General features: G+C 60.3%; 1 protein-coding gene across 8 annotated transcripts in view; it reads right to left on the reverse strand.

Moving 5' to 3' along the window:
• Positions 1-19,376, reverse strand: part of MPRIP (myosin phosphatase Rho interacting protein) — an 81,975-nt gene extending 62,599 nt beyond the window's left edge. For 6 of the 8 annotated variants that reach the window (XM_055710100.1, XM_055710099.1, XM_055710097.1 and 3 more), the window contains exons 1-3: positions 18,934-19,376; positions 7,662-7,739; positions 5,436-5,501 (exon numbers count right to left, since the gene is read on the reverse strand). In XM_055710100.1, the coding sequence (XP_055566075.1) occupies positions 5,436-5,501; positions 7,662-7,739; positions 18,934-19,053 (264 nt within the window). In that variant the 5' untranslated portion in view covers positions 19,054-19,376. The remainder of the gene's footprint in view (positions 1-5,435; positions 5,502-7,661; positions 7,740-18,933) is intronic. The other 2 variants (XM_055710101.1, XM_055710102.1) reach the window with 1 other exon arrangement.
• Positions 19,377-25,924: the final 6,548 nt, after the last annotated feature.

Raw genomic sequence — 25,924 nt, forward strand, 5'->3', positions numbered from 1 at the left:
AAATAAGGGGCAGGACAGAGGCAGAGCTCACAGCCCATCTTCACACTTCACCCCACCACGCTGGAAAGTGCCGGACATGGAGCAGGGCCAGTTTGTTGGGAGAAGGACATGTCATGCCGAGGGATGCTCCCCCTGATCCCCCATGGGGGAGCTGGGAAAGCCCATCCAGAAGATGCTCTCACCTTGGCATTAGTTATCCACAACACCAGCAAGTCTGAGATACTGCCAGGTGAATGTGAATTTTGTCCTCCTTTCAAACCAGCACATCCACAAAGGAAAAAAGCCAGAATTTATTCTGTCTCAGGCAGCCACTGGCAAGAGGCCTGGTGTGATGGGATAACACCTCCAGGGAGAATGCAGCTCTTGCTGGGGGCAAAGCACTGGCACAAATGCCAACCTAGTAAAAATCCCAGCCCGAGGGAAGTGGCAGAGGGGTAAACTGAGGCACAGAGACCAGCCCTGGCCCACAAACACATAATGAGCCATTTAGAAGCTGGGTAGGAAATCCAGACCCTCTTCTCTGACCTGCTCTAGCCACAGGGCTGGATCTGTTCTCAGGCAGCACTGAGGCCATCACCCACCTGCAGGTCCAGCGAGGGAGGGGACAGTGCTCTCCATCCCTGCAAAACCCCTCCTGCACACCCACTGCCTCTCCGCTACGTTCCCACGCAGCAGGGCTCTATTTATAGAGATATTTATAGAGACCTCGGCTGCTAATTATAGATCGCAGCAATCAAAACAAAGGAGGCAAATGCTCTGCACTGCCAGTCTCTGGCTCCATCCCCTTAGCCCAGCGCTATTTTTGTGGCAGCTCTCATACCTCAACCAAAACCCCTCAAACCACCGAAGCACCACGGTGCCGGGCTGCTCTCCCACTGCAGCCGTAGCAGCGGTTTCCCCGGGGACCGCAGGGTGTTTTCCCAGGAGGACTGAGACCTTGCACAGCACGAGGACATGTCAGGAGGTGCAGCCAGCAGCACCTGTTTGGGCATCTCCCCCTGGACAGAGCGTGCTGGGATGCAGCTGCCAGGCAGGCAGCAGCCAGGGGGGTTTCGCTCCCCATCCTGGCACAGGTGCCTCCATGTCCCCTCCAGTAACGGAGCACGATCCCTCCCAGCTCAGGCAAGGCTGTTTCCCCACAGGCTGAGAGCTTTATCCTCTCTAGTTTCAAATATCCTGGAGTACCAAACGTCTAAGCAATTTGAGTGACTCTTCCACCTCCAAAACAAGTCTGTGGACACAACTGGCTCGGCTTCAGGTTTTTGGCAGGCTTTAGCCTCGCACTCCATGTAATGGGGAACTTGGGAACGCACCTCTCGGGAAAAACAAGGAAGTGCCACCAGACTGGCAAGCACATGGGGGAAATGTCCTCAGACACTCGCAATGCAGCATCTCATCCCCAAGTCCCTGCCACCCTCTTTCCCGTTTCCTTCAACTCAGTGTAAGAGTGGTTTTGCCACGCTCCAGCTGCTGCGGAGAAACATCAACCCCCCGTACATCACCTGGCCCAGCACAGAGGTTTGTCAAACAGCAGGAGCAAGCCAGTACCGAGGGGTAATCACGGTGGTTCAGCATGGAAAGGCATCCTCGAGCGATCGCACACCCTCCACATCCACCCACAGCTGGGAGGGAGGAATTTCTGCACGTCTGAGCAGGCTCGGCTTAGCCGGGAACGGCTGCTAGCACACTCCCACAAAGGGAAGGGGATGTGCTGCGCTTGGCGTTCCCAGCGGCCAGGCATGCTCCGGGTGGTGGCACCAGGCTGGGGCTGCCGGCAGGAACGGCACCCAGCATGGAACAGGGAGACCCTGGGGAGCGAGTCTGGCAGCTCAGCCTGGGTCCAAGGGGACAGAGGTCCACAGCCTGTGCACGACCTTCCCATCACAGCTGTTATGCAGAACTGGGTTCAGTTTTCAGAAATATGGCAGACGGACGGAAGGATGGACATACAGAAAGAAGGTGGCTAAGCAGGCACATAGGCTTGGGATCAGCTCAGGAACACCCACGGGCAGGTCTCAGGAGGGAGCTGAATGCCAGCGGGGCAGTTTGTTCCCACTTGCCCCACCTTCTGCTAAGGGATTTCTCTGCCCAAACTGTACCAATCCAACACCAAACTTGCCCACCCCACAGCAAAAGGCTCCCATCCCCAAGGCTGCTCCATCCCATGGCCTCTGCGTACCACAGCACACATCTCTGGGGACCCCCTGAGGTTTCCCCAGCCTGTGGCTGGGCTTTGAGCCACCCCTTCACCCCACTGCTCCCCAGCTGGCTGGGAGCAAGGAGCAGCATCTCCCTGGCTGGGCACGGGAGCATCTCCACCACCATCGCCAGCCCAGGGCTCCCCTCCCAAGCCCGCCCACCCCTCCCTCCTCTCCCACTTTTAATAAGAGCAGAAATTGCCAAACCCACAAAATTAATGCCTAAAAGGTTCAAGACAGAGCAATACAATCCCTGCTTGCAGCTGCCTGGGAGGTCTCCGGCCAGCTGTTGCCCAGTTCCCAGCATGCTGTGGAGGCTGCCCCCACACCGAGCCCCCCACGGGACCCCCACTCAGCTCCCAGAGAGGGGAACTGGGGCACACAGTGGGTAAGTCACCCCTGTATGGGCTGCAAAGTGGATCCCCCATGCAAAAAACAATGTCCTTGCCGTGTGTGGGACAGACACCTCCTGGTCGAGACCCCATCCCTGTTACCCCCCCTGCCCCACAGACGTAGTGGGGACAGGGACAGGAACCGGCACAGCCTGGGAGTGGAGAGCTGCAGGCTGCGAGCAGGCGAGAACCTCGGGGGAGAAACCAGTGTCCCCCAGCAACGCCAGCCAGCAATGCCCAAGGTGTGGTGGGCACAGGGCTGAGTCCTCACCACCTGCCCCCCGCAGCAACATGCTTGCTGACAGCCTGAGAGCCACCAGTCCCCTCCAATGACCCACAGCACTCAGCCATCACAGCCTGATCCTATGGGATGGTGGCTGTGGGTCCCAAACCCACTGGAGCTGTGGCACCCTCCAAGCCATGCTTTCCTGGGATGGAAAGCTGCACCACAGCTGAGCCCCAACACTCGACACGCTGCACCCAGCTACTCCCCACACAGGTCCCCCCTTCTTGTGCACACCAGCCGAGGGCTGAGCGCTAACATCTGCGCAGACACTTGGTTCTGGTGTAAGCTCTGAGCTGGGGGGTACTGGGATCAGGGTCCTGCCAGAGCGCACTGTGATGGCCACAGGTTACCCACAGGGACTGCAGCAAAAGCTGTGGGAGGTACCTGACCCTCTGTAAACACAGCCTCCCGGTACGCAGGGAGTCAGCCTGGCCCTGCCATCAGGGATGGAGCGAGGGCAGGGCTGTGCAGGGGCATCAGGAGCTACCAGAAGGGGTGCCCCGCTCCCGCCAGCTGAGCCCTGCTGGCACCCGATGCAGAGGGGTCATGGGCTGGCAGTTTGGAAAAACAACCTTCCCCAAGGTCAAGCGGAGGATACACCACAGGACACATTCCCACGTAAGGAAGAAGACAGTGACAGTCTGTCCTTCCTCAGGCCCCCAGCCCTGGTCTTGCATGGGCTGAGCAGCAACAAAAATCCCCGTTTCCTCCTGCTGGGGGGCTTTTCTCCCTGCCCCAGCTCAGCCAGCACAGCAGCGGTTGCTCTGGTGCCATGAGCTGGAAGGGGCTGAGGGAAGCTGTGCCCAAGCAACACCTTTAGCAGAGCTGGGGCTAACAGCAGCGTGGATCCCATGCAGTGCTGTGCTCCGCAGAAAGGTCAGAAGGGTATTTTTACACCATGTGTCAGATCCCAATGAGTAGGAAGGAGCCACAACCATCTTCTCCCTCTATGGCTGCAGCGAGGCCAGACTGAGCCCTCCTGCCCTCCTCCAGTGCGACCCATCATGCCACAAAGGGCTGTGGGGGCAGCGAGTCCCAGTGCCCCTTCCCAGCTGGGTCAGAGCCCTCCCACATGGCGCACAGGGCTGGAGGGGTGCAGGGACCCAGCAGTGGCCGAGGAGGGGGCCCAGACTGGAGAGGTGCCAGCATGGCGGTATGTCACACTGCCTGGGACACCGACCCACGCTCCACATGCGCGTACTCCCTTTTTGTTTGGGTTTTTCCACTTTTTCCCTTCTCAAGGGGAAGAAGCACAAGGGGAGCCTGGAGAAATGTGGGATGCCCCTAGCTCCCCGTGTGCTCTCTGGCATGGTCCCCTGTGGTGCCCAGGAGGCATGGGGCTGGGGCATGGCCCACCTGCTCCTCCCCAGGCGCAGCAGCAACCGGGGCAGGTAAACCTCCTCGGGATAACCAAGCAGCAAAACAAACAAACAAACAAACAAACAAAAAAAATCAAAACCTTTGTTTCCCAATATCCTCGCACCTCCGCCTCAGACTGGGGCACCTCCCCACTCCAGCCAGCCACACACTGCTCTCCTGTCAGCACAGGACATGAAACACCAGCCCACTGTGAAACCAGGTTGCCGAGACACTAAAAACGTATTAAAAGCCTCCACTGCTCTTACCAGAGACCTTTAAATTATTTAGGGCACTTGGATCAACCCCAAGAAAAAATACAAACAAACAAGGCATGAAACTCGAGCAACGCCCGCTGTGCTGCTGTGCCTCCCCAGCCCACGGTGCCCTCGCTGCAGGCATCACACGAGGACCAAGACGTACCGCCCTCACAGGGAGCCTCCCTGCCACAGGTCCCCACACGTCCCTGCCCCACGCGTGCGCACGCACTGCCCTGCATCCCGGCACGCCTGGCTTTGTGAGCCGCCCACCGGGGCAGATCCCGGCACATGGGTGCCTGCTGCACCGTGCTAGCAGCCTCAGCCTTCAGCTTGCGGTAGCCAGGAGGATAAATCAGCAGCCCTGTGCGGTCACGGCTGGGCTGACCCTGCTGGGCTCACCAGTCCTGCTCTGCGGCTCGCAGTGGACAGGTTTCCCTTCCTTTCGTCTCCCCACAGTGCCGGCAATGTGCCGCGGCTCCGAGGCGGGCAAGCAGCAGGAAGGCGTTCCAGCTGACCTACTTTCCATGGACATCGCCAGACAGGGCCTCCTTCCCAGGCACTGCCAAGGCGATTCACTGCCACCAAACCCCAGCTGGCACCAAGGAAACGGACAGAAAGGAGAGGGGATGACTTTGGGGACCCCTCAGCACTCCCTGTCAGAGCAGGATCTGTTGGCAACTGATTGATCTCATGCCAGGTAGGACTCACACACCTCCAAAACACCCACCATCCTCCGCAGGCTGTCCGCCAAGCTCCCACGCAAACCCAGCCTGGCATTAAGTCAAACCCAGCAAGCACAACTCTTCACCAGTATAGCAGAGACCGCCTCATGTCTCGTACCAGGAGCATCACCCCAGGCTCCTCCAAGGGCAGCAGAGGTGGCCCTGGCTGATCCCCACAGCCTGAACACAGTGGCCACATGCCTTGGCCGAGCAGCACTTACCATCTCGTCGAGGGCGTAGCGCAGCAGCCCGTGCTCGTAGAGGATGAAGAACCGACGCTGCCATTTCTGCAAGAGAAGAGAGCAAGGTGGGTCACGGCAGCGCCCACCAGTCCCCAGGCCTCATCTGGGGCACCAGGGCTGCACACCGCAAAGCTGGGGCAGAGAAAAGACACTGAAATCCCTTCGTGGCAGGGGACTTGTGTCAACAGGACATGTGCTCAGGTCTCACTGAGCACTGGCCCACAGCTGCCAAAAAAGTAGGGCGGACCTCCCCCCAGCACTGTGGAGACCGTTCCTAAAGAATGATGAATGTCGCAGAAGTATTCCTGCTCAGCCCCTCACGCCCCAAACCCAGCGGTTCTGGGTGCTGTGGGCTTTGCAAAGCAAAGCTCAGCTCTGCCGGAGGTCTGCTCGTAGCAGCCCGCATTGCCCCGTGCCGATTTACTGCCTGGCTTTGCGGGCACCCAAGAGGCGGCTGTTTCGGGGTTGCTTCCCCATCCCATTCCTCTCTGCGTCCAGACAGACCCCAAGCTGGCCTGGTTTAACCATGCAGGGGACAAAAATAACCAGTGACAAAAGCCTCCAGCTCCTAGGCTGGAACGAGGACTTTCCTCCTCTCCCAAAGGAAGCCCACAAGTCCCATCACTGCTCTCCAAGAGACTCAAGATATGCAGGTCACCAGAAGGATCCCTCACCTAAGTGCTCCCAGCCCTCAGCTTCATCCTGTGTCATCTATTCCAGCACCTGGCCCTGCAGGGTGACAGGGTGTCATGTTAGATGTCCCCTAGCAGTGCCTGAGCTCGATTTGGCTGGTGGCTGCACCTCCAGGGGAGGTACTGCCCTGGTGGTCCTGCTTCCCCTGGCACTGTGCTGGCACTGCTGCTTCTGTAGCCACGCAGCAAAACAGATTGGAGAACTGATCTGGCTGGAAAATGGCCTTTTTTTTTTTGCTGTGTGCCAGGTTGTTTTCAGCCAAGAGCAAAAACTGGTTGAGCAGGCTGAAATAAAAAAGGTCCTAGATTCATAGCCCCAGTGCAGCAACTCTTATCTTGCTTTTCTCAGCCCTCCAGGCAAAGTCCAAGGTCCTCAGGGACAAGCAAAACTGTGGAGGACCCTGTGGACCTCTGCATGCCGCAGCTTAGCGGGCAGCCTCTGCTCTGGGGGGGACCAGAGTCCCATGTCCCCTTAATGCTGGGCCAGCCTACGACTAGATGTGACTCCAAATAATGACCCATATACCCCAGGCTGAACTCAGAACTCAATTCTTGTTCACTCGGGAGAATTTTTATTTTTTTTTTTATTACTAGCAGCTCCAAGAGCATTTTGGCTGCGTGACAGAAGGTTCACGGACCACTGCCATCCCTCCCACGCAGAAAACAGCCCTGTCCTGGCGGCCTCAGCAGCAAGTTCCCGGGAAAAGCAGCTTGGGGACAGGCTGGGAGTCTTCGTCACAAGCCAGTGGTGAAATGACGTCAGCCTGGCCATGCCCTTATGGGCCTCACACCTCCCAGGGCAGGAAAGCAGCGCATGCTCCAACCCCCCACGATGCTGTTGTTTCTCCAAGGCACAAGCAAACCCCTTTAGGCAGGAGCCGAGTGTGCCCCGCTCTGTCTGCGGGTCTCTGCTGCCAGGCTTCAGAGCTCTGCAGGGTTATAGCACATGGGAACCACCTCTCACCCCCTTCCTTGCTGCAGGATCTGCCTGGCACAGGGGTAGGTATCTGCATCAGTGGATGGGATGCAGCCTCCCTCCAGGGCTCTGGGCATGCCCGTGATGAGCTGCAGAAAATAAAGCAGCTGTTTCCAAGCTCCAAAGGGAAAGTGGTTGCCTTACTGATGGTCCCAGCACAGCCCAAATCCTGCCAGCTTGAGCACCTTCCCAACAGTGTGGCACATGTCAGGCCAACCAGATGCCAACCAGAGCAGCATCAAGGCATCTAGAAGCAACAGCAGCATGCAATAAAACTGCATGGACTGAGCCTGCCCAGCACGTGCAGTGCCCCAGCCTGCTGCCCAGCACAGACACTTCACATCCCAGAGAAGGCATTCAAGCCCTGCTGCAGGAAACATCTCCTGGTTTCCTGGTTTGCACAAGGGGCTGGGTGCATGGAGATGCCTGCGGCAATCCCAGGGCTGCAGCCGTCTATGCGGGCACAGACAGGCCCTCACTGCTGCTCCTGCCACCCCCACCCACAGCATGAGGAGAGGACATCTCTGCTTCCCTTACCCGCGAGCGATGGACAGGGTTGTCAAAGTCCGTTCCTTCTGGGGCCAGCAGCAGCCAGCCGCCGTAAATGGGTTTGGCCTGCAAAGAAACAGCAGAGAAATACATCAGGCACAGAGGAAACTGGCTCACAGTGACCAGCACCGTGGGGCATCGATGGTCAGGGACCACAGGAAACCACACCAGTGCCCGGTATGAAGGCAGCAGCATGAGTTCAGGCTCCTGCACACAGGCAAACTCAGCCCTGCCAGTGCAGGGAACACGATGCCTGATGGCAGCCCATGGTGTTATGTACGCTACGTGCAAACGGGACTGAAATGAGGACTCTGGATGGGGTAAAATCCCAGCCACAAACACTAAACTGCCGTTTCTGCATGGCACTGCACCGAGAGCATCAACCTCCCAGGTACTGCCAAGCTGCAGAGCCCGTCCTCACAGACATCTCTTCCCCTCGCCATCGGCAGCGTGCCTCTACTCCAAAGCAAAAACATACTCCAAAGGAGAGCTCGATGTTTTCCTTTTGTTAATTAAGAGAGGAAAAACTACCCAGTGCTGGCAGTTCTCCAGCTCACAGCCGCTTCCCGTGCCGTGCACATCCAACACCCGTTTCCCCGCAGGGGTGGCCCCTGCCAGCCTGCTCCTCCCCGCCAGCGGCTTCCAGCAGCCCACGGCCGAGCACGCAGGAAGGTCAGAGCCAGGCAGAGGGAAAACAGCTCATTCGGCCAGGCGGGAAGAGAAAGGGAAAGAATACCCGGAAAGAAATGTCTTGCAGCACTGCCGTTTATCAGTGGAAAAAAAATATCCAGGCTCTCTCCACCAGTGGTTTGGGCACAGAAGTGGCAGGCGCGAAGCAGACCCAGGTGATGGCGAGCAGTGGGATGGGGATGGGCACCAGGCATGTCCTCCTCCGCAAAGTCCTATGGGCACCGTTCCTGCTGCCTGTCATGCTGCAAGCTATTAGCCAACTCCATTCCTGGCAAGGGTTGGGGCCAAACGCTGGTGTGCAAGAGTGGCACGGCATTGCCACACCAGTGAGGCGGCTCCGCAGAGGTACTGGGATGGGCCGGGAGGGAGGAAACCCAGGGCAGATCCAGCTTCGGGAGCCCCTGGGTCCAGGGACGCTGCTTTCCACCATGAAACATCCGTGCACGCCCAGCCCAGCTGCACAGTGACAAGGACACATGTTCCCAGCTCCTCTCAAAATTATTTGGTTAATCTCATTGCTTTCGTTCTTTTTTTCTCTTTTTTTAACTCTCTCCCCTTAAAGCTTAAAACCGTTTCCAATTCAGTACCTCCCCTAGATTCCTCCTGCCAGTTTCTGTGGTTTTGTAATGTTAAAAAAAAAGTTTCCCCTCTGGAAAAATCCCTGCAAACAATAGAAGAAACTGCCTATGCACCAAAAACTGTCAAATGCATGAAGCACTGAGTAAGCAAACTGGAAACAAGCCGGAGGAGCCCTTTTACTGTTTGTAAAGTGAAAAAGAAATAACAAAAATCTCTTATCCCCCCCTGAGAACATGACATATCAGCTCTAGGTGTTGCTCTCCCGGCAGCTGGGAAAACATGATTTGAGAAGACCTTCCTTCCTTCCCCCTCTCTGTAAAGGGGATTAAAAACAATAAAAATGAGTGCTGGGAGTGGGATCCAGTTGGGGGGAGTTGCTTCCCTCCCTCCCTCCCCGGGGCCCGGGGCATCCCTGCGCCCGCCTGTTCCCACGATCAGCACGAGCCTCACCCACACCGGGGGCCACGCTGGCACAGGAGGGCACCCCGCTGGCCCGGCAGCCCCCAGCCCTCCCCGGGTTTGGCGAGGAGCCCCCCACCAGCCCTGTCCTGCTCACCTGGGTGCTGGCGCCCTGCTCGCCCATGGCCCCCACGCTGCCCCCCAGCCGGCGCGGCACCCGCTCAGCACCCGCTCTGCGCCCGGCCCCGCGCCGCCCACGCTGCCAGCGCCCAGCGGGTGAGCCGTGCTCCGCCACTCCCCCGGTGCGTCCCGCTGGCAGCCCGCCCCATGCCCCCACCCAAAGGCACCCGTGACGCATCCATGCCCACGCCAGGGGAGGACTTTGGAGTGGGGGGCTCCTGCCGCTCCCTACCATGCCAGGACGGGGCCGCGGTCTCCCGTGTGGCTTGGGCAGAGCCACCTACAACGCCTTTCCCAAATTTCTCTTCTGTTTTACAGGGGGGAAAAGCAAAATTGCAAATAAATGGCTAAGGATGACCCACCAGAGAGCCAGGAAGCACCTTCAATGAGCCACTGCAGCAGGGAAGAGGGTCCCCAAACTCCCATGAGAGGCAACGCGGTGAGCCCTGAGCAACCGGCTCTGGTGCTGGAGAAGTCATTGCAGGTAGCCTCCACCACCCAGGAACAAGGAAGCAGATGACAGCACAGGCAGGACGCAGCATCCCCAGCACTCAGCACCGCCATGCCAAGGTGGAGTCCCAAGGATCCCCCAGCGGTGACGCTACGGGCAGCAGAGCTGTTCCCAAGGCTCAGCCTTCCTCCACCCCCTGATCTTCCCCTCCGTGCCCCAGCAGAGCCCCTAGGCACGGCCAAGAGCTCACCCCAGCAAAGCCCCACGAGCAAAACCTCTCTCTGACCCAAGCCCCAGCACTGCAGCTCAACCCACCCCCACCCAAGAGGACTATCCCACGCCATCCTGCGCACCCCAGCAGCATCCAGCCACACACAGCACCGCGTGTGACAGGTAGTACGCAATTCTGAGTGCCACACCAGGGAGGAAGTAACCGTGAAACCCAAACGGAGGACACCACCACCAGGGCCAGCACCGAGCAGCCTTAACCCACTATTACAGGCACGAAACCCTGCCTGGCTCACAACCTTCAGCAGACATCATTTTGCCCTCAAACACCCCAATTCTGGCTCAACTGACCACATATAAAGCACCAAGCACCGAAATACATGCCCTTAACATGGAGCACAGTCATTTCTTCACGGGTGTCACAAAAACGCACCAGTGGGCTATACTTATTTCAGCAGAAGCATCCAATTTCAGATATTGAAACCAAAATAGCTGAAAGGTATGAATTAGAGCCAGCCAGCGTGGGCAGCCTGGTTCCACCCACCAACAGATGAACACGCAGCAGCGCTTTTTAAAGGCAAACTAAAACAAGCTACTGCTAAAACCAAGCAAATGCCCAGAGAGGTAAGCATAAATAAAAGGGATATGAATCAGCGCATAAAGTGTCTGAAATAAACCCACCACACCTGCATTGGAATGGCCCTGCTGAAGCGAGGTTTAAAATAAACCTTCTTGAAGCCACTGTGGGAGGCTGGTCCAGGGGAGTGTTACCACACCAGGATGGAGCCAGAGCCGCACGTCGCTTCGCACCAGCTCAGCTTTCTCCGGAGAGCTCAGCAAGAGGAGGAAAATGGAACACCCAGCACTGAGCAAGAGCTCAGAGCAAAAACTTCCCTTGCCCAAGCAGATCCGTCCAACCTCACATTAAGGGATGGCATTAGAGCAGTCCCGGGGCTCCCAGGATGCCTTTGGCCACGCAGAGCCCTGTCCACCTCCCGCAAGGTCTGACGACGTTCGAAGGGCAGCTCCAGGCGGTTTCTCGCAGGAAGCAGCCACACAGGATGCTTGGGTACTGGGCAGCTTTGCTTTTATTCAGACGATACGTGGCCGAAGGGGTGAGCCACAAAATGATGTGGAAAGCAGAGTGGAAGGCAGCTACTGTCAGCGCGATGCATCCATGTATAGGGTGGGGCAACACTCGCAGGGCAGGCAGGAAGAGGAGAGCCGGTTCCTCTGGCACGGCTTGCGGTGATGGAGCCAACCACCCGCCATGACCTTGGCCAGGAGGTGCCTAAGCCAGTGCCTCACCACTCTGGGAGATCTGCCGGCACCTCAGCACCCAAAAAACCCGTGATATAGCCTCAGCACCTTCCAGGGGCACCACTGCATGGGACATGCGGCTGGGCTGGAGCCCCACAGTGGCCAGTTCCATCAGGGCCTGTGGGACCAGCAGAGGCTGACTCATGCAGAAACGCCCCAGCGTCACCGCTCCGCTTCCTGTCGCACCTCTGGGAACTCCCAGGTATCATATCCCATCCCACCTCTGATCCTGCCCGGCCCTGCTTAGCTTCAGGGCCCACCACTGGAGCTGTGCTGCGGGTGCTCACAGCCCCTCACCTGCCTCTCAGGTCGCTGCCCCAGCCACTGCATCGGTGCCCTGGGCCTGCAGCTCTGTGCTGCATCACGGGGAGGGGGACACACGCCGCCTCCAGCCGAGCACCCAGGCCAGCACTGGCAGCACACGGGTGGGAGGAAGTGGAGAACGAAGCGGCCCCAGCTCCGTTTACACAAAGCTGTCAGGCTGCTGCGCTGATGCTGCCCAGGCCCGGACACAAGTCACCCCACCCCAACCAGCTTCACCAGCACTGGGAATGCAATTCCCAGCAGCCAAGGGACTGGGATCCACAGATATGCAGAACCACTCAGCACTTCCAAAGTCCATGGTGATCAAGGAACCTCTGCACATCCCCAGGGCAGAGAAGGCACCATCACCCGCTTCCAGCAGGCAGAACAGGTCACAGGAGCATAACAACCCACAGAGCGCCAGGTCACAGGGCTGGAGGTGGGCTGCGACACCAAGCAGCACGCCTGTTGGATGGAATTTCACGTCTGCTGTGTTTGTCCGTGGCACCTTCACCTCCTCCCTCCCCAACGCAAACCAGCCAGCCAAGCAGGGTGCTTGGCAGCACTGAGCAGTCGCACAGCACCGGCCACGCAGTGCCCCACAGGAGCTCACAGCACAAGGTGGAACAGGAGAGCTTTGCTGACATCCACATCTCCTCTTAGGGTCCAAATTCAGCTCCCTGGCAGAGCACCCACATCCCCATCGGGGTGCTGGGACAGCCAGGTGGGCTGGGGATGCCCCCACAGCCAGTCCCCACCCACCCCAACGTGCTCCAAGGGAAGTCTGAATCCATCGCCAGGAGAGCCCTGGCTCCGAGCGCGTGGCGGGAGGGATAATCTGTTTAGGCTGCCGGCAGACGTAATCAGCCTGTCTCGGGTGGAGGCAGGGCTTGTTTTGTTCAGGCTTGGCAACAGAGCGCGAAGGGGAAAAAAAATGGACCATTGCAGCGGAGCTTTAGCCTCTGCCTCCACCACTGAATACAGAGAGCCCTGTGCACGAGGGAAGCAGTGCCAGGGCTTCCAGCAACCCCACGAGAAAGCGATGTCCGATGTCCCCAGCCTGGCCAAGGCTGTGGGTAAACCCATGGTAACTCCTGTCTCACCACCTCTATGTGTTCAGTCCAAATATTCACCAAAAGGAGCTTCTTTGAAAGCAGCAGCAGCGCCTGCTGTTCCCTGCACTCAGGGCAGGGCAACAGGGTCACAGCTCTCAGCCAGACCCGCAGGAGAGCATGGCCCCCAGAGTGGAGACAGTAAGGTCCCCTGTCCACCGCCTCCTGAACCACTCGGGGTTCCCCAGAGGCAGGGACCCATTTCTAGCACAGCTCAAGGGGAAAGTCACCACAAATGCTGTTGTTGCAACCTTGAAAGAGGAAATCTGGGTGGTTTCAGCTCTGCTCAGTTATGCACACCTTGGAGCCAGAGAGAACATCGCTGATGGGCGAGTCAGAGCAGCCATCACCTGGCAGGAATGAGGAAGGTGACATGGTGTTTGGGAGGGGAATGGGATGCAATACCCAAGCAGGCTTTCCTGCCCACAGCACAGCTTTTAGGAACTGAGAGACAGGCATCACTTAACATTTTGCACGCTCGCAGCGGGCTGCTGCATGGACCGCTGGAGACCTGCGACCCCGGCCGGCGGGAGGCTCTGCAAACACCGCTGTGCAAACCCATGCTCCGGCGGCAATCCCAAGGGCCGGGGACATTGCCCAGCCTCGGTGGTTAAGCCGCTTACATCTCTGTTTCCCTGCCTGTACAGTATTTCCCCTCCACTGTATGTCACTTGGCGATGCACGACGGAGCAGGGCCAAACCCCAGCGCAGGAGGCTGCTGTGCTGCCAGTGGGTGTCCACAGCCGCTCCTGGAGCAAAAGCACTCTCTATCCCCCAGCTCCACATCCAGCTGCTCGCTGTCCCTGGGCTCAGCCCAAATTGTGCTTTTTCTAGGCCAAGACCTGGGCATCTCCCGGGGACCATCCTGGACACGTGGTGACAGCCACCTCTCCATCCACCTCCTGCAAAAATATACTTGTGCAGCACAGGTGTGGGCATGACCTGGCTGCTGCCGAAGCTCCAAATCACCCAGGCCAGGTTTTCTCCACCAACACATCTCACTGTGCAGGAAGAGGCCAAACCAGACCAGACTGGACCTGGGGCACGAGAAGCACAAGGTGCCACTGCCGTGGGGTGGCCGGCAGTCACCGTGCACGGCACACCGGCAACCGTGACCCAGCTGTCGGCAAACCCCAAGGAACAAAGTTACCAGGGCAGTTTGCTGCGTGGGCAGCGGGAGTGACCGACCGACCAGAGGAACAGGAAGGGGAAAGGTTGAATTCACCCTCCGTGCAAACGGCCCGTCTCTCTGCAAATACCCTGGCCCTGGCACCAGGGCTGCACTTGGGTCCAAGCGCTGCCATCGGCTTGGGCGGCTGGAGCAAGAGCTGGAAGGGGTCGGCTGCGGTCAGCATCATTTGTCCAGCAGCAGCAAAATGGAAGTGGGAAGGGACGGGCTTTGTAATCCCAGCACGCCCTCCTCGAGCAGCCCCAAAGCCCGCAGGCGTATCTAAACACCTCTCACGATGGGGCTTCCTCAGCACCTGGGAGAAGCCACAACATCTCTCCAGAGTGCTGGAGTGTGCCAGAGCAGATAAGGTGCAGCGCCATGTAAAAAAAACAGCAGCAAATAAGTGTGCAAAGCAGACGGCTCTCCAGCACCCAAAGGCACCACCATGTCCCTTCCCCTGGGCCACACAGAGGGTTTAGTGCACCCAAAGCTGACCACAGCACCCAACTTGACACTCCCCCCCGAGAACCCACTGCCTTCACCGCCTGCATGCCACTCTCCAAGGGTGGGATGCTGCCCGTGGGGGACAGCCACCATGACCCTGCCCACCCCAGCTCCTCTGGCTGTGCCCCCCACGGCCCTGCCCGCTGCAGCCACCGATGGAGGCGGGTTTGACATTTGCAGAGAATCTTCCCCTGTTCGGTCCTAATCATTAGTCAAGTACAGGCGGATTTTTGCAGCATGATACAAGCAGCTGGGAGCAGGGAATGCAAGTGTGGGGGCTGCTTTCCAGGAAAGAGGGGCTTCTCCTCCCCCAAGGAGTACAGGGTGGAGGCAAAAGCAGGCCCAGGACACAATACCTCACCTTTTTGCCCTTTGGACAATGCACAGAGCCAGGATAAGACCCTGGCCCAGGGCATCACAGCCCCATCAATGCAATGCCCCAGAGCAAAGCCAAGTCTGCGAGCCCAGTCGACACTCTCCAGTCCCAGGGCTGCTGGTGGCCAGCTGTTTAGAGGCCAGAACAGTAGGAAAGTGATAAAGTCCAACAGGGGAGAGGTGGAAATAACCACACACACACACCCCTCCACTGCTGGGCAGGGGTGTCACAGGCCGGGGCAAGAGGAGGCAGTGGGAAAAGTCTGTGAGCTCCACTTTCTAACTGGGTGGTCCTCTGGGCATCCATGCCCAGATCTCAAAAAAAAAAAGAAAAAAAAAAGAAAAAAACCGAAAAAAACCCCACACTGGTAGCTGGAAAGACGTCTTGAAATTCCTCTATCTGTGCCAGTCCCCATGCCCCGAGAGAGCACACGCATGGAGAACATTAAAAGCAACTGCTTTACACTCTGCTTTTCCAATTCAGGCCAAGCGTAATTTTGAGGTTATTTCCCAGCCTGTTCCTGTTGTGGGGGGCTTCATCTTCCCTAGGAACCAAAGGCATGTGTGCACCAGCACAGCTCCACCTGGGCCAGCCAGCATGGAGAGCAGGGACCCCATGGGGACACCCCTATGGTCCAGCAGGGCCCTGGGTGGCTTCCTTGGGAAGAGGGTCCCACTGGCCAGGCCAGCTTTCTTCCTGGAGATGGAAGAGGGTCCCATCCATCTTCCCAGGGCAGGGTCTGGAAAGCTGACCTCCACACAAGGTCTGCAGGAGGTTAAAGGGGACCGTGCGGTGCCAGCGCAGGCACGCCTTGCCAGGAAAAGAGGGAATTCCCATGAAAAGGGAATTTCTCCCTTGCCAGGAAAGGGGCAGCACAAAGAGAGCTGGCGACAGGTGGGTGGAGCAGCCAGGACAGAGCCATCAACAGCATCGTGTCTGCCAGGGACCACGGGCTAGATCCTGCCACAGCACAGGATCGCAGGGCTCCGAGCACCCACACCAGCGCCCAGGGTCATCAGGACAGACCCACAGCAACAGACCTTCCCAGGGGGGGGAAGCAGACATGGCGACTGACCCAGTTTTCCCCATGCCATGTGGGCACCCCAGAAGGTCAAACGTAGGTTGGGGTGGGGGGGTGGAGGGCGGAATGTCAAGGGCATGTCACCTCCCTTCAGCAGCCCCGGGGGGGGGGGGGGGGGACAGCCAGGGCTCCAACAGGTGGTGGGACCACACATAGCCACCCCAAGTCACACTGACCCCCGTCCAGCAGCACAGCCACGCACAAAAACAACTCGTGAACACAGCGCTCCCGGGATTAGAGACTTAGCATCTGCGCAGCCCTTTGAAGTTGGAAACGCTAAGTCTGATTATTATTAGAGAGCTCCAGCTCATTAATCCTGATGTTTGGGGCTGGATTTCCCCCTCCCAGCCCCACTCCTAACTCCGTTCCCAAGTACGACGGGAATCCACTACCACCGCTAAATATTTGTGACTCTTCGCAAACACGCACCAGTCTCTGCCCCGAGTGGCTCCAGCACCCTGGAGCACCCCGGGAAGCAGGAGGGGCAGCTCCTAACACCCACGCAGGTATTCTGATATAAAAGTCCAAAAAAGACACGAGTGCGTAAGTGTGAAGTACCTTCACCTTTCCTGCAAGCCAAGTAGAAAGGTCAGATGACTCAAAAGAGCTTTTCTAGCCTGACTCTAGGCAATCACCAACACGATCCCTGTCCAGGGGGAAGAGTGGGACGCGCTGAGCATGGAGCCCCCACACTGCAACATGGGATCCCCCCTACCCAACCAAGCTTATAAAAAACCCCAAAAGTTAAAGCAGCAAAACCATTTAGAGCTGTTAAATGAACCGTTATTCCTGGGTGTGCTTTGGAGCGAGCACACCCCCACACATCCAGCCAGGCTCACCGCCGGAGCACAGAGCCTCCTCCTCCGACAAGGGGCATGAATTCGGAGGGGAGGTGGGCAGGGTAGGGGGCAAGCACCGGGCTGGCCACTGCCGGGGGCTCCTCAGCACTGGGGGCTGCACAGCAGGGCGGGAGGGTGCGTGCGTGCATCACGCTACCAGAGCCACCATCTTATCTGGGAAGCGGGATTACTTCACCCCAGCTGCAAGGGAGAAGCCGAGCAGGATTGCGCTGTTTTCCCAACCGGAGCCCCCACTCAGGGCCTGGATCCAGGCACGGGGCTGACCCCATCCCTACAGGAGCCCGGTGGTGGTGGCAGCCACCAGGGCCACCCGCCACCCCATACGGGAACAAAGCAAACGAGGGGCTGCCCAAAACACGGCTCTGGGTCCCCAGGGAGGGCAGCAGGCCCCCCACAGCAGGGCCAGGCAGGCACTATGGGGGCAGCGTGCAACGCTTTGAGCCCCCCCAGTAAAAACACAAACGCACTGCACCCAGCAGGCAGCAGAACCCAGGTGGGGCAGCAGGAAGTGGCCAGCCAGGAGCGGGGGGCTCTTCCCGAACCCCCTCCGGGATAGCTCCTTTGTCTGGGCACAGCCACGACGCTCCCCACCGCCCGCCCCTTCCCGCACACACCACGGCATTTTTTCCAGTTACATTTTTTCCATATTAGCCCTCAGATTTCATTATACACCCACCCCCCCCAGGCCCCCCCAGCGAGCACAGCAATATGTCTGATCTCATTGCCATAATAGGATCGGGAGCAGGGATGTCAGCCCCGGCCCGGGAAGGTGCGGGAGGAGGGAGCGCAGCCCCCTACCCCACACCACGCACGGGCCCCCGCACCCCAAACACCCCCCGCTACGGCCGCGCCAGCCTGGGGCCTGCGTCAGGCCTGGGAGGAAGAGGAGGAAGGCCCAGCCCTGGCCGCCCCCCGGCCTGGCCGCGCTGAGCCTCGCCGGGAAGGGGCAGGGGTCTTCTCCCGACCCCCTGGGAAAGCCGGGGGCTGTAGGGTGGGAGAGGCCACGTCCAGCGCCTCCAGGAGGGGATGTTTTGTTGGCAGCCGAGTTTTTCCCAGGACTTTCGGGATCTTTGGATGGAGCCCACAGGATACCCCCACCTGCTGCTGGGCACCCCGAGACGAGCTGGGATCACCCCCAGTGCAGGCGCTGCCGGCCTCAGGAACGGGGCGAGGGTCCAGGGGAGTGGGCAGTGGGGGGCCATGGCTATCTGTGGGGTCAGCAGGCACCCCATGGGACCCCACGCCACCCCTGGGGTCAGCAGGAACCCCAGGGGACACCACACAGTCACCATAAACCCCACAGGACCCCTTAACACCCCACATGACCAGACAGCACCCACGGGCCTCCTGAATGCCCTGTGGGGTTCATGGATACCTGTGGGTCCCTGTGCTCTCCGCGGGGTCAGTAGGCACTCCATGGGATCCCACACCACCCCTGGGGTCAGCAGGCACCTCATGGGACCCCTAGACACCCTACGGGACCAGACAGCACCCACAGGGCTCCCAAACACCCTGTGGGGTTCATGGATACCTGTGGGTCCCTGCACTATCCATGGGGTGAGCGGGCACCCCACGGGACCCCACACCGCTCCAACAGCCCACGCTGCTCACAGGAGCACAAGGCACTCACGGGGCCCCACAGTATCTAGGTGGCCAGCAGGCACCCCACAGGACCCCTGGAGACCCCACAGGCACCCACGGTAGCTCCGGGGCCAGCAGGCACCCATGGGACCCTGCGCTGCCCCAGGGACCCCCAGCCATCCCTGGGACCCTGCGCTGTCTATAGGGTCCTGGGCCATCCAAGGGGCCACCCACGGGACCCTAAGCTACCCAGGGGAATCTGAGGTACCCGTGGGGCCACCAGGTACCCACGAGACCCCGGGCTACCCACGAGGCCAGCTGACACCCCCGGGGACCCAGGCCCCGCGTGGGGGCGGGCAGGGGGCGGGGCGGCTTTTGGGGGGGGGAAACCAGCGGGGTTGGGGGGGGGGGGGGGCAGGTCGCACCTGGTTAAGGTCCTCGTCGTTGAGCAGGTGGGACTCGCGGGGCTTGAAGCAGTTCTGGCACTTGCTCTTGTTGAAAATGTTGGCCTGGAACTTCCTGCAGGGGTTGTCCTTGGCGGCCATGGCGCGCCCCGCGCCCACTGCGCGCCCGCTCAGCGCCCCGCGGAGCGCCCGCCCGCCGCGCCCATCGCCGCCCCGCGGCCGCCGCCGAGCGCGGGGGGGTGGGGGTAGGGGGGCGTCACAAAAAAAAAAAAAATACAAACACCACAAAAACAAAAAACCCACCGCAAAACAATCACACAAAAAGCCCAAACCCTGATAAATAAGAGATCAAATTAAAACCGGGGACGGCAGCAAACTGCCCGGCGGCCGCCTCCGCTGCGGCTCAGCGGGCGCGCATGGCCGGGGGGCAGCGGGGGCCGCGGTGGGCGGTGCGGTGCGGGCCCCGGCGGTGCTCGGCGCTGCGGCCGCCGCTGCCGACTGCGCTGCCCGCAAAGTTTCCAGCGTCGCGGAGCCAGGCGGAAAGGGGGGCGGCACCGCAGCGCGGACGGGCGCTCCCGCGGGCCAATGGAGAGCAGCATCCGCCGCTAACAAAGGGCCTCCCTGGCCAATGGGATGCAAGGAGAGGGGAGGGCGCGGCGGGGCCGCCTCGGCCCCCTCTGCCGTGGGGGAGGGGCGGTGCGCTGACAGCTGGAGGCGGGCTCGGCTCGGCTCGGCTCGGCTCGGCTCGGCTCGGGCACGAGCGGGCTCGGCGCGGCTCGGTTCGCCACGACTCGGCACAGCTCGGGACGGCTCGGCTCAGCGCGCCCCCCCCCCCCGCCCCGTGTGCTGCCCCCCCGCACCGTGCATGCCCTCCCCCCCAACCCGCCCCCCCCATGCCCCCCCTCCCCGCTGTGCACCAGCCCCCATGCCTCGCACAGCCCCCCATGCACCAGCCCCCCGCCCCCCAGTGCCCAGCCCCTTGCAGCACGCACGGCCCCCGCTGTGCACAGCCCCCCCCCCCCCCAGGCGCACTGAGACACCCCCGCACCCTGCACGACCCTCACACTGCCCAGGCCCCTCCTGGCCACCCAGCAGGGGGGGGGGCACGGTGCAACGGGTGGGATGTGCACCCCCACAGCCACCCCCTGAGCAGGGGGGTACCCAGGGGTGCAGCCCGCCCGGGGGCCAGCCCACACTGCTGCTGCCACCCCGGTGCTGTGGCCCCATGGGTGGTACAGAGCCAGGGTGCCAAAGCCCCACGGTGGCACTGCCCGCGTCCCCAGGGTGGGCACAGCACCAGTCCTGGCATGGGTGGGCACGTGGGGGGTCCATCACCCACATGGACACCCCAGTTCGGTGGGGGCCACGCAGCCTTGTGCCCCCACTGCAGCTCCGTGCCATGGGGTGCTGGGGACCCACGAGCAGGGACAGGGGTGTGTTCCCATCCCAGCCATGTCCCCAGTGTGCCACCGCCCGAGGCTGGCGGGCAGCTCCTGTTTGCCCAGTGCCTTTTGATCCAGTGGAAACCGGCAACACCAGCCGGTAAATACACCCGACGCGGCGATAAGGACACGGCACAGGGTGCGGGTTTGGCCTCCTGGCTCTGCCCTCGGCCACCGACCCGCTGGCACGCACCAGCTCTGGAAGGAGCCTCCCAGCCCTAGTCCTGCACATCGGCAAGCCAAGGGCCAGCACAGGGACCCCGGTGCCCGTGGGGACCTCGACACCCATGGAGCATCACCGGGGCGGGAGAGAGGTGTGAACAACAGCCCCGGAGCAGGGGGACGGGGCAAACGTGGCAAACGTGGCAAACGGCACCTCCAAAATGCACCCCAGCCTGGCACAGCCCACCACACTTGGATGCTGCGGTGGCACACGGCGTCTCCCGCTCACCCCAATGTCCCCCGCCAGCATGGGATGGGGCCCGGCTATAAGGAGCAGCCACAGACCTTCCCAGGTTTCTTCGGACCAGGAAAAACCCGTCGGAGAAGAGGCGGCGGTGCTGTCCCCTTGCATCCGGCGCTGCCCCACCGTTTGATGTGGGGCCCGGCCACGGCGGCCTCGCCGCGCCGGCTCCACGCTGCCAGCCTGGAGTAAATAAAGGCCAGCTCAATTGCCTGCTCATTTATTAATTTTCATTTCATCAAAGGCTACTTTAATCATCTCCCTCCTGCCATGGCCACTCGCAGCACGCACCGGGTCGCCGTTCCATGGGTTCAGGACGGGATGGTGGGGCTGACCCACTCCTGCACTGGTGGCACCGAGCCCAGGAGATGCTCCCAGGAGGGACGTGCAAGCTGCGGGGTGGCCACCCCCCCACCCCCTGCATCACTGCTTTGGGGGGATTTGCTCGCCCTTCCCTTGAACCCAAGGTTGGAAAAGCAGCATGGCCCTTCCCCAGGGAAGGAGGATTTTCCTGCGGGGATCTACAGACCCTGACGCCCTCGCTGTGGGTCCAGGGTTCACCCAGCACATGACTGCAGAGCTCCTGCTCTGACGACTTCCCTGACCAGCTCTTCTCCTACCTTCATCCCCCTCTCCTCCCTCCCTGCTGTTGTTGGATTACTGCCCACCACATCCATGCCCTGCATCCCAGAGACACCCAGATATTTTATTCCTATCCAAAAGCCCCTCTGCAGGTTGCCAGCCACCTCTCCGTGCTGTCCTCATGGTCCCCAGCTCTTCACCACCTCCTTAGGACCCCCCTGCAAACTGGCACAGCACCCGCACCAGCACCTTCCCATGCTCCCCAAGCAAGGGCAGGATGAGCAGGGTGCTGCACCCCTGGGAGAGCTTTGGGTGGGGAGCTGGGGGAGATGGGGATGGGGGCAACCAGTGCGTGTCCCCCGCTCATGTTCATGGAGGTGGGGCAGGGACCCCCAATCCAGCCTGGGGGGTCCCTCCAGGAGGGAAGGGGCTGCTTGTTCCCCAGCACCATGGGGCAGCGCTCCCCCCAAAAAAGGCACAGCGTGGGCATGGAGTGAGGCACAGGGGCCAGGACTGGCATCTCCCATGCCACAGGCTGTGCCTGCCCTGAGACGCAGCCGAGGTGCACTGTGGCTTGGGGCCACGACCTGGCGCCACGCACAGCTTCGCCGGAGCCAGCAGCACCTCACGGAAAGTGGCTGGTGCCGGGGCTGGCTCCAGTCTCTCCAAAAATCCAGCTGAACGGGACCGGCCTCTCTGCAAACCTGTTGGGCTGCATTCAGCCGCGCTGGAGCCACTGGCTGCCCATGTGCCGCAGCGTGTGCAGCCGGCGGGGCCACCAAAAACTTGCTGCCCATGACTCCCCCCTTGCACGCCCCAAGCCCCAGCATCGCCATGGCACAGAGGTCCCCCATGTGTGCCACCGAGGTGGGTGTCCCACCCCACCACCCTGCCATGGCCCGCGCCACAGAGACACCCTGTTGGGGCAGCCGTGCGTAGCAGGTCTCTTCAGCTCAGAGCCAGTCCGGAGCAGTTTTCTCAAATGAGGGCAATTAAAGTAATGGGAAAATGGAAAGTATTCATCAGGGAGCTGCCACAGCAGAGGAGGAAGGCGCTGTGGTGAGTCAGGGATCCAAACTGGAGCCCCAGCGCCAGGTAAACAAGCTGCAAACCAGGAGGTGTTAGTCACGGCCCCGGCTGTGCCGGCCCCAGCCTGGGAAGGGCATCAGCAAAACCCTCCAGCTCCAGGACAGGGTTTGGCAGCACCAAACCCCCTGGCGAGAGGACAGCAGCACCCACTCCTGGTCCTGGCGTGGAGGTTCCACCAGGACCATCCACTGCCTCCACCGGAGAGGATGTCAGTGGGATGGGGATGCGGTACCCATGGCCATGCTATCGTTTTCCTGGCAAAGGGGTGATGCAGCACTTTTTCCATCGAGGCAGGAGGAAGACAGCCCGGTGCTCCTCCCAGGTGGCCATCGCTCCCCGCAGGACCTTGGGCAAGTCATTTAATCTCTCTGTGCCGCCACCTCGCCGTCATTACTGTGGAGCCAGACGGATGGATGCCCGGGGAGAGGGCAGGATTCATGGTTTAAAGCTGGCGAGCCCTGGGATCCCCACTGGATCCAGGCTGGGACCAAGTGGCGCCAGTGAGGACTCCCCTCCTCCTGCCCTGCACCGAGTGGAGCCGCAGCCACAGCAGGGCTGGATGTGGCCCCTCCAGCCAGCCAGGCTGCCTGTGTGGGGGTCCAGAGCCCCCAGCACAGCCCTGCCTGGGGAGTATCTGGCAGGGGACCCACTGGCCAGGGAAGGCTTGGACGCCACTCAAGCCACGCTGCGTATAATAGAGGTGAAACTCACAGATTAGAAATCTGTATGGAGGTGGAAAATGCACCCATGGATGGAGGGAAAGTCCCCTGGGCCGCCCCGGGTACTGTCTCTGTGCCCTGCCCTACCTGTGCCCAACTTTCCCATTGGGAAAAATGAAAGGACCCAAATTATCCACTGCAGAAAAGCCACAGTGCTTGACTGCAGCTGATGTAGCTGAGAGAGGAGGATGCAGCTTCCATGGCGCTGGGAAAGACCACGAGGGTAGTTTGCTGGATGCACACGCGCACACACACAGAGAGGCTTGAGCTTGTCCCAGAAGCCACATTAAATCATGTCCCACCAAGCAGAGATTTCCTCTTGTCCAGAGATGCCAAAATGCCTGTGAGTTCATACCCTTCTCCTAAAATTGGGCCAATGGTTAATTACACTCCCAGTCGGGTTATCGGTGGCCGGGTCCCATGGCTGCTTCCTGCCTTGGACCTCGCTGTGCTGTAACAGGGAAAATCCGGCTCTTTTGTTCCCACATGTGCCCCCCTCTTTTGGCTGGGCTTTGCCTGTTGGGCCGGACAGAGCGGATTGCCGTGCGAGGGGAATGGCTGCCTGTCCCACTGGCTACCGGATCTCACCACCCGCCTCAGCATCCCTGCTAAAGACATCATTCCCGGGCAAAATCGGGTCTCTCCGGCCTCCTCCATCACTAGCCCCCTTGGGCACTGCCCCTGCGCTGCCAGCTGCAGCCGTCGGATGTCTGCTCTGCTGACTCCATATAATACAAGTTTTACAAATGAAAATGTCACATGGCCGTAAATTAAATACTTTGAGAAAGCCATTATAATGCAGCAACACAATTAGCTTTATCAGCCAGCCCAGAGTCATGCCAAAAACCAAAGCCGACTCACTTGACAGGAGCTGCCATCCATGAAACCAAGCTAACGACCTTAATTATATTTTTAGCTTCTAATTTTTGGCTGACAGTATCCCCAATTACCCAGCCCATAATTTGCTCAGGGACTGAGATGAGCCTACCTGGTCTGTAATTCTCAGGGTCAGCCCTTTTATCCCTTTTCAATATTAGACTCTCACTGGCTACCTTCCAGCCCTCTGGAATTTCCCCGGGCTTTTTAGTGTTAAAAATTAACAGCAGAGGTCCTCGGCAGCCTGCAAGTCCCTTCCTGCGAGGGTCCTGCCAGAAAGGCATCTTGTCCTGAGAAAATCCAGTGTAAGTTGGGACCGGAGACTTGTTCCTGCCAGGTTAAAACCTCCACGTTATCTGATTAGCTGCTCCTGCCAAAGATTGTCCTTTGACTCAGCTCCTTATCTGCTGCCCACGCTTTACACCTCAGCACACAGCCCTGGCACCCAAGCCTCTTGTCCCTGCCCCTTCACGATGCATTTATAGGGTTTTGTCCCCTTTTCTGTGCCAGCCCCCAGCCAAGTCAGGTCTTTTCCCACCCGGCTGTCCTTGCTCTCCGAGCTGCCTGCCAGGTTTGAGGAGCTGGCCCTGAGCACAGCCTGGTTTTCAGTAATGCTTCCCTCTCCTGATTTGCACCAGGTTTCAGCAATTTGGTTCTTGCAGCATCATCCCTGCTGATGCACGAGGGCACCTCTGGAGCCTTGCTCACCCCTGGGCTCGCCCGCAGCCCCCCGGCACAGCCGCTGCAAGCGGGCAGACCCCATGGCACAGGGGGTGCTGCAGCGCCCAGACACTGTTGGGTGCTGAGCATCCTTGGGATGATGCCCCGCTGCAGCCCTGTGGGTGGTGGCAGGATGGGACCATGGTACAGAGGGAGGAAGGGAGAAGTGTGGGGTGTCTGGGGGCACCCGAACCCCACCTTGCACCAGGGGCTGGTGGAAATGGAGGCGCTGGGGCCTGGCTGGCCCCGGGGAGCGGCCAGGGCTGCTGTGGCTCAGCACCCTCCCTGGCACAGGAGCCCTGGCCTGGCGGGGGGGAGGCCGGAGGGTCCCTCGGAGGATGCGGGCTGCAAAGGCAGCCGGAGCACCCAGCACCCCGCGGGGAGCCGGGCTGGGCTAGCCAAGGGTGCCATCTCCTGGGGAGACACCAAACAGCCGGGAGCACAGCCAGGCCTGGCGTCACACCTAGGTGCAGGGTGGGCACCCCTGGGCTGCACGAGTGGGCAGCTGGAGCTGCCCCCCAGGGCTCTCCGGCCCCCCAGGCTGCTCCATCGCTGCCCTCGGCTCCCGCCTGGGCTGCGGCGCTGCGGGCGTTGCGGGCAGCCAGGGCTGCTCGAGATGTGGCCACAAGCACCACAAGCGCTCTGTGGTGGCTCTTTGCCAACGGGATGGCCGTGGCACTGCCATGGTTCTGCAGCTGCACGTGGGTGCAGGCAGCCGGTGTGCCACCACGGCCCTGGCCGTGCACCTGCCCATGCCAAAAAGCCAGGCAGTGGCGCTGGCTGCTGTGCACCGGCAAGCCCGTGGCTTTGGTCACGTAGCAGCTCCGAGCTTTGCCACGAGGCATGGGCAGCAGTGGCAGGACACAGAGGTCAGTGCAGGGGATGGGCACATCCTGACCCCGGCACATTCAAGAGTACGTGTCTGCAGGGAATTAGGGTGAAAGAAATGAGTCCTCAGCAGCCGTGCTCGGAGCCATCTGTGCTCAGCCCAGTCTCACTGTTACTGGTTTCGACCCAAAATGACTCCTCTTCCCCTTCCCCCCGCCACGGCCCCTTTTTTCAGGTCCCAAAGGGAGCACGTGTGTGAGCAAATGGCTGGGCCAGGCCCAGCCCTGCCCAAG

This window comes from Falco cherrug, chromosome 4 (genome assembly GCF_023634085.1).
Source record: "Falco cherrug isolate bFalChe1 chromosome 4, bFalChe1.pri, whole genome shotgun sequence".
Lineage (NCBI taxonomy): Eukaryota > Metazoa > Chordata > Aves > Falconiformes > Falconidae > Falco > Falco cherrug.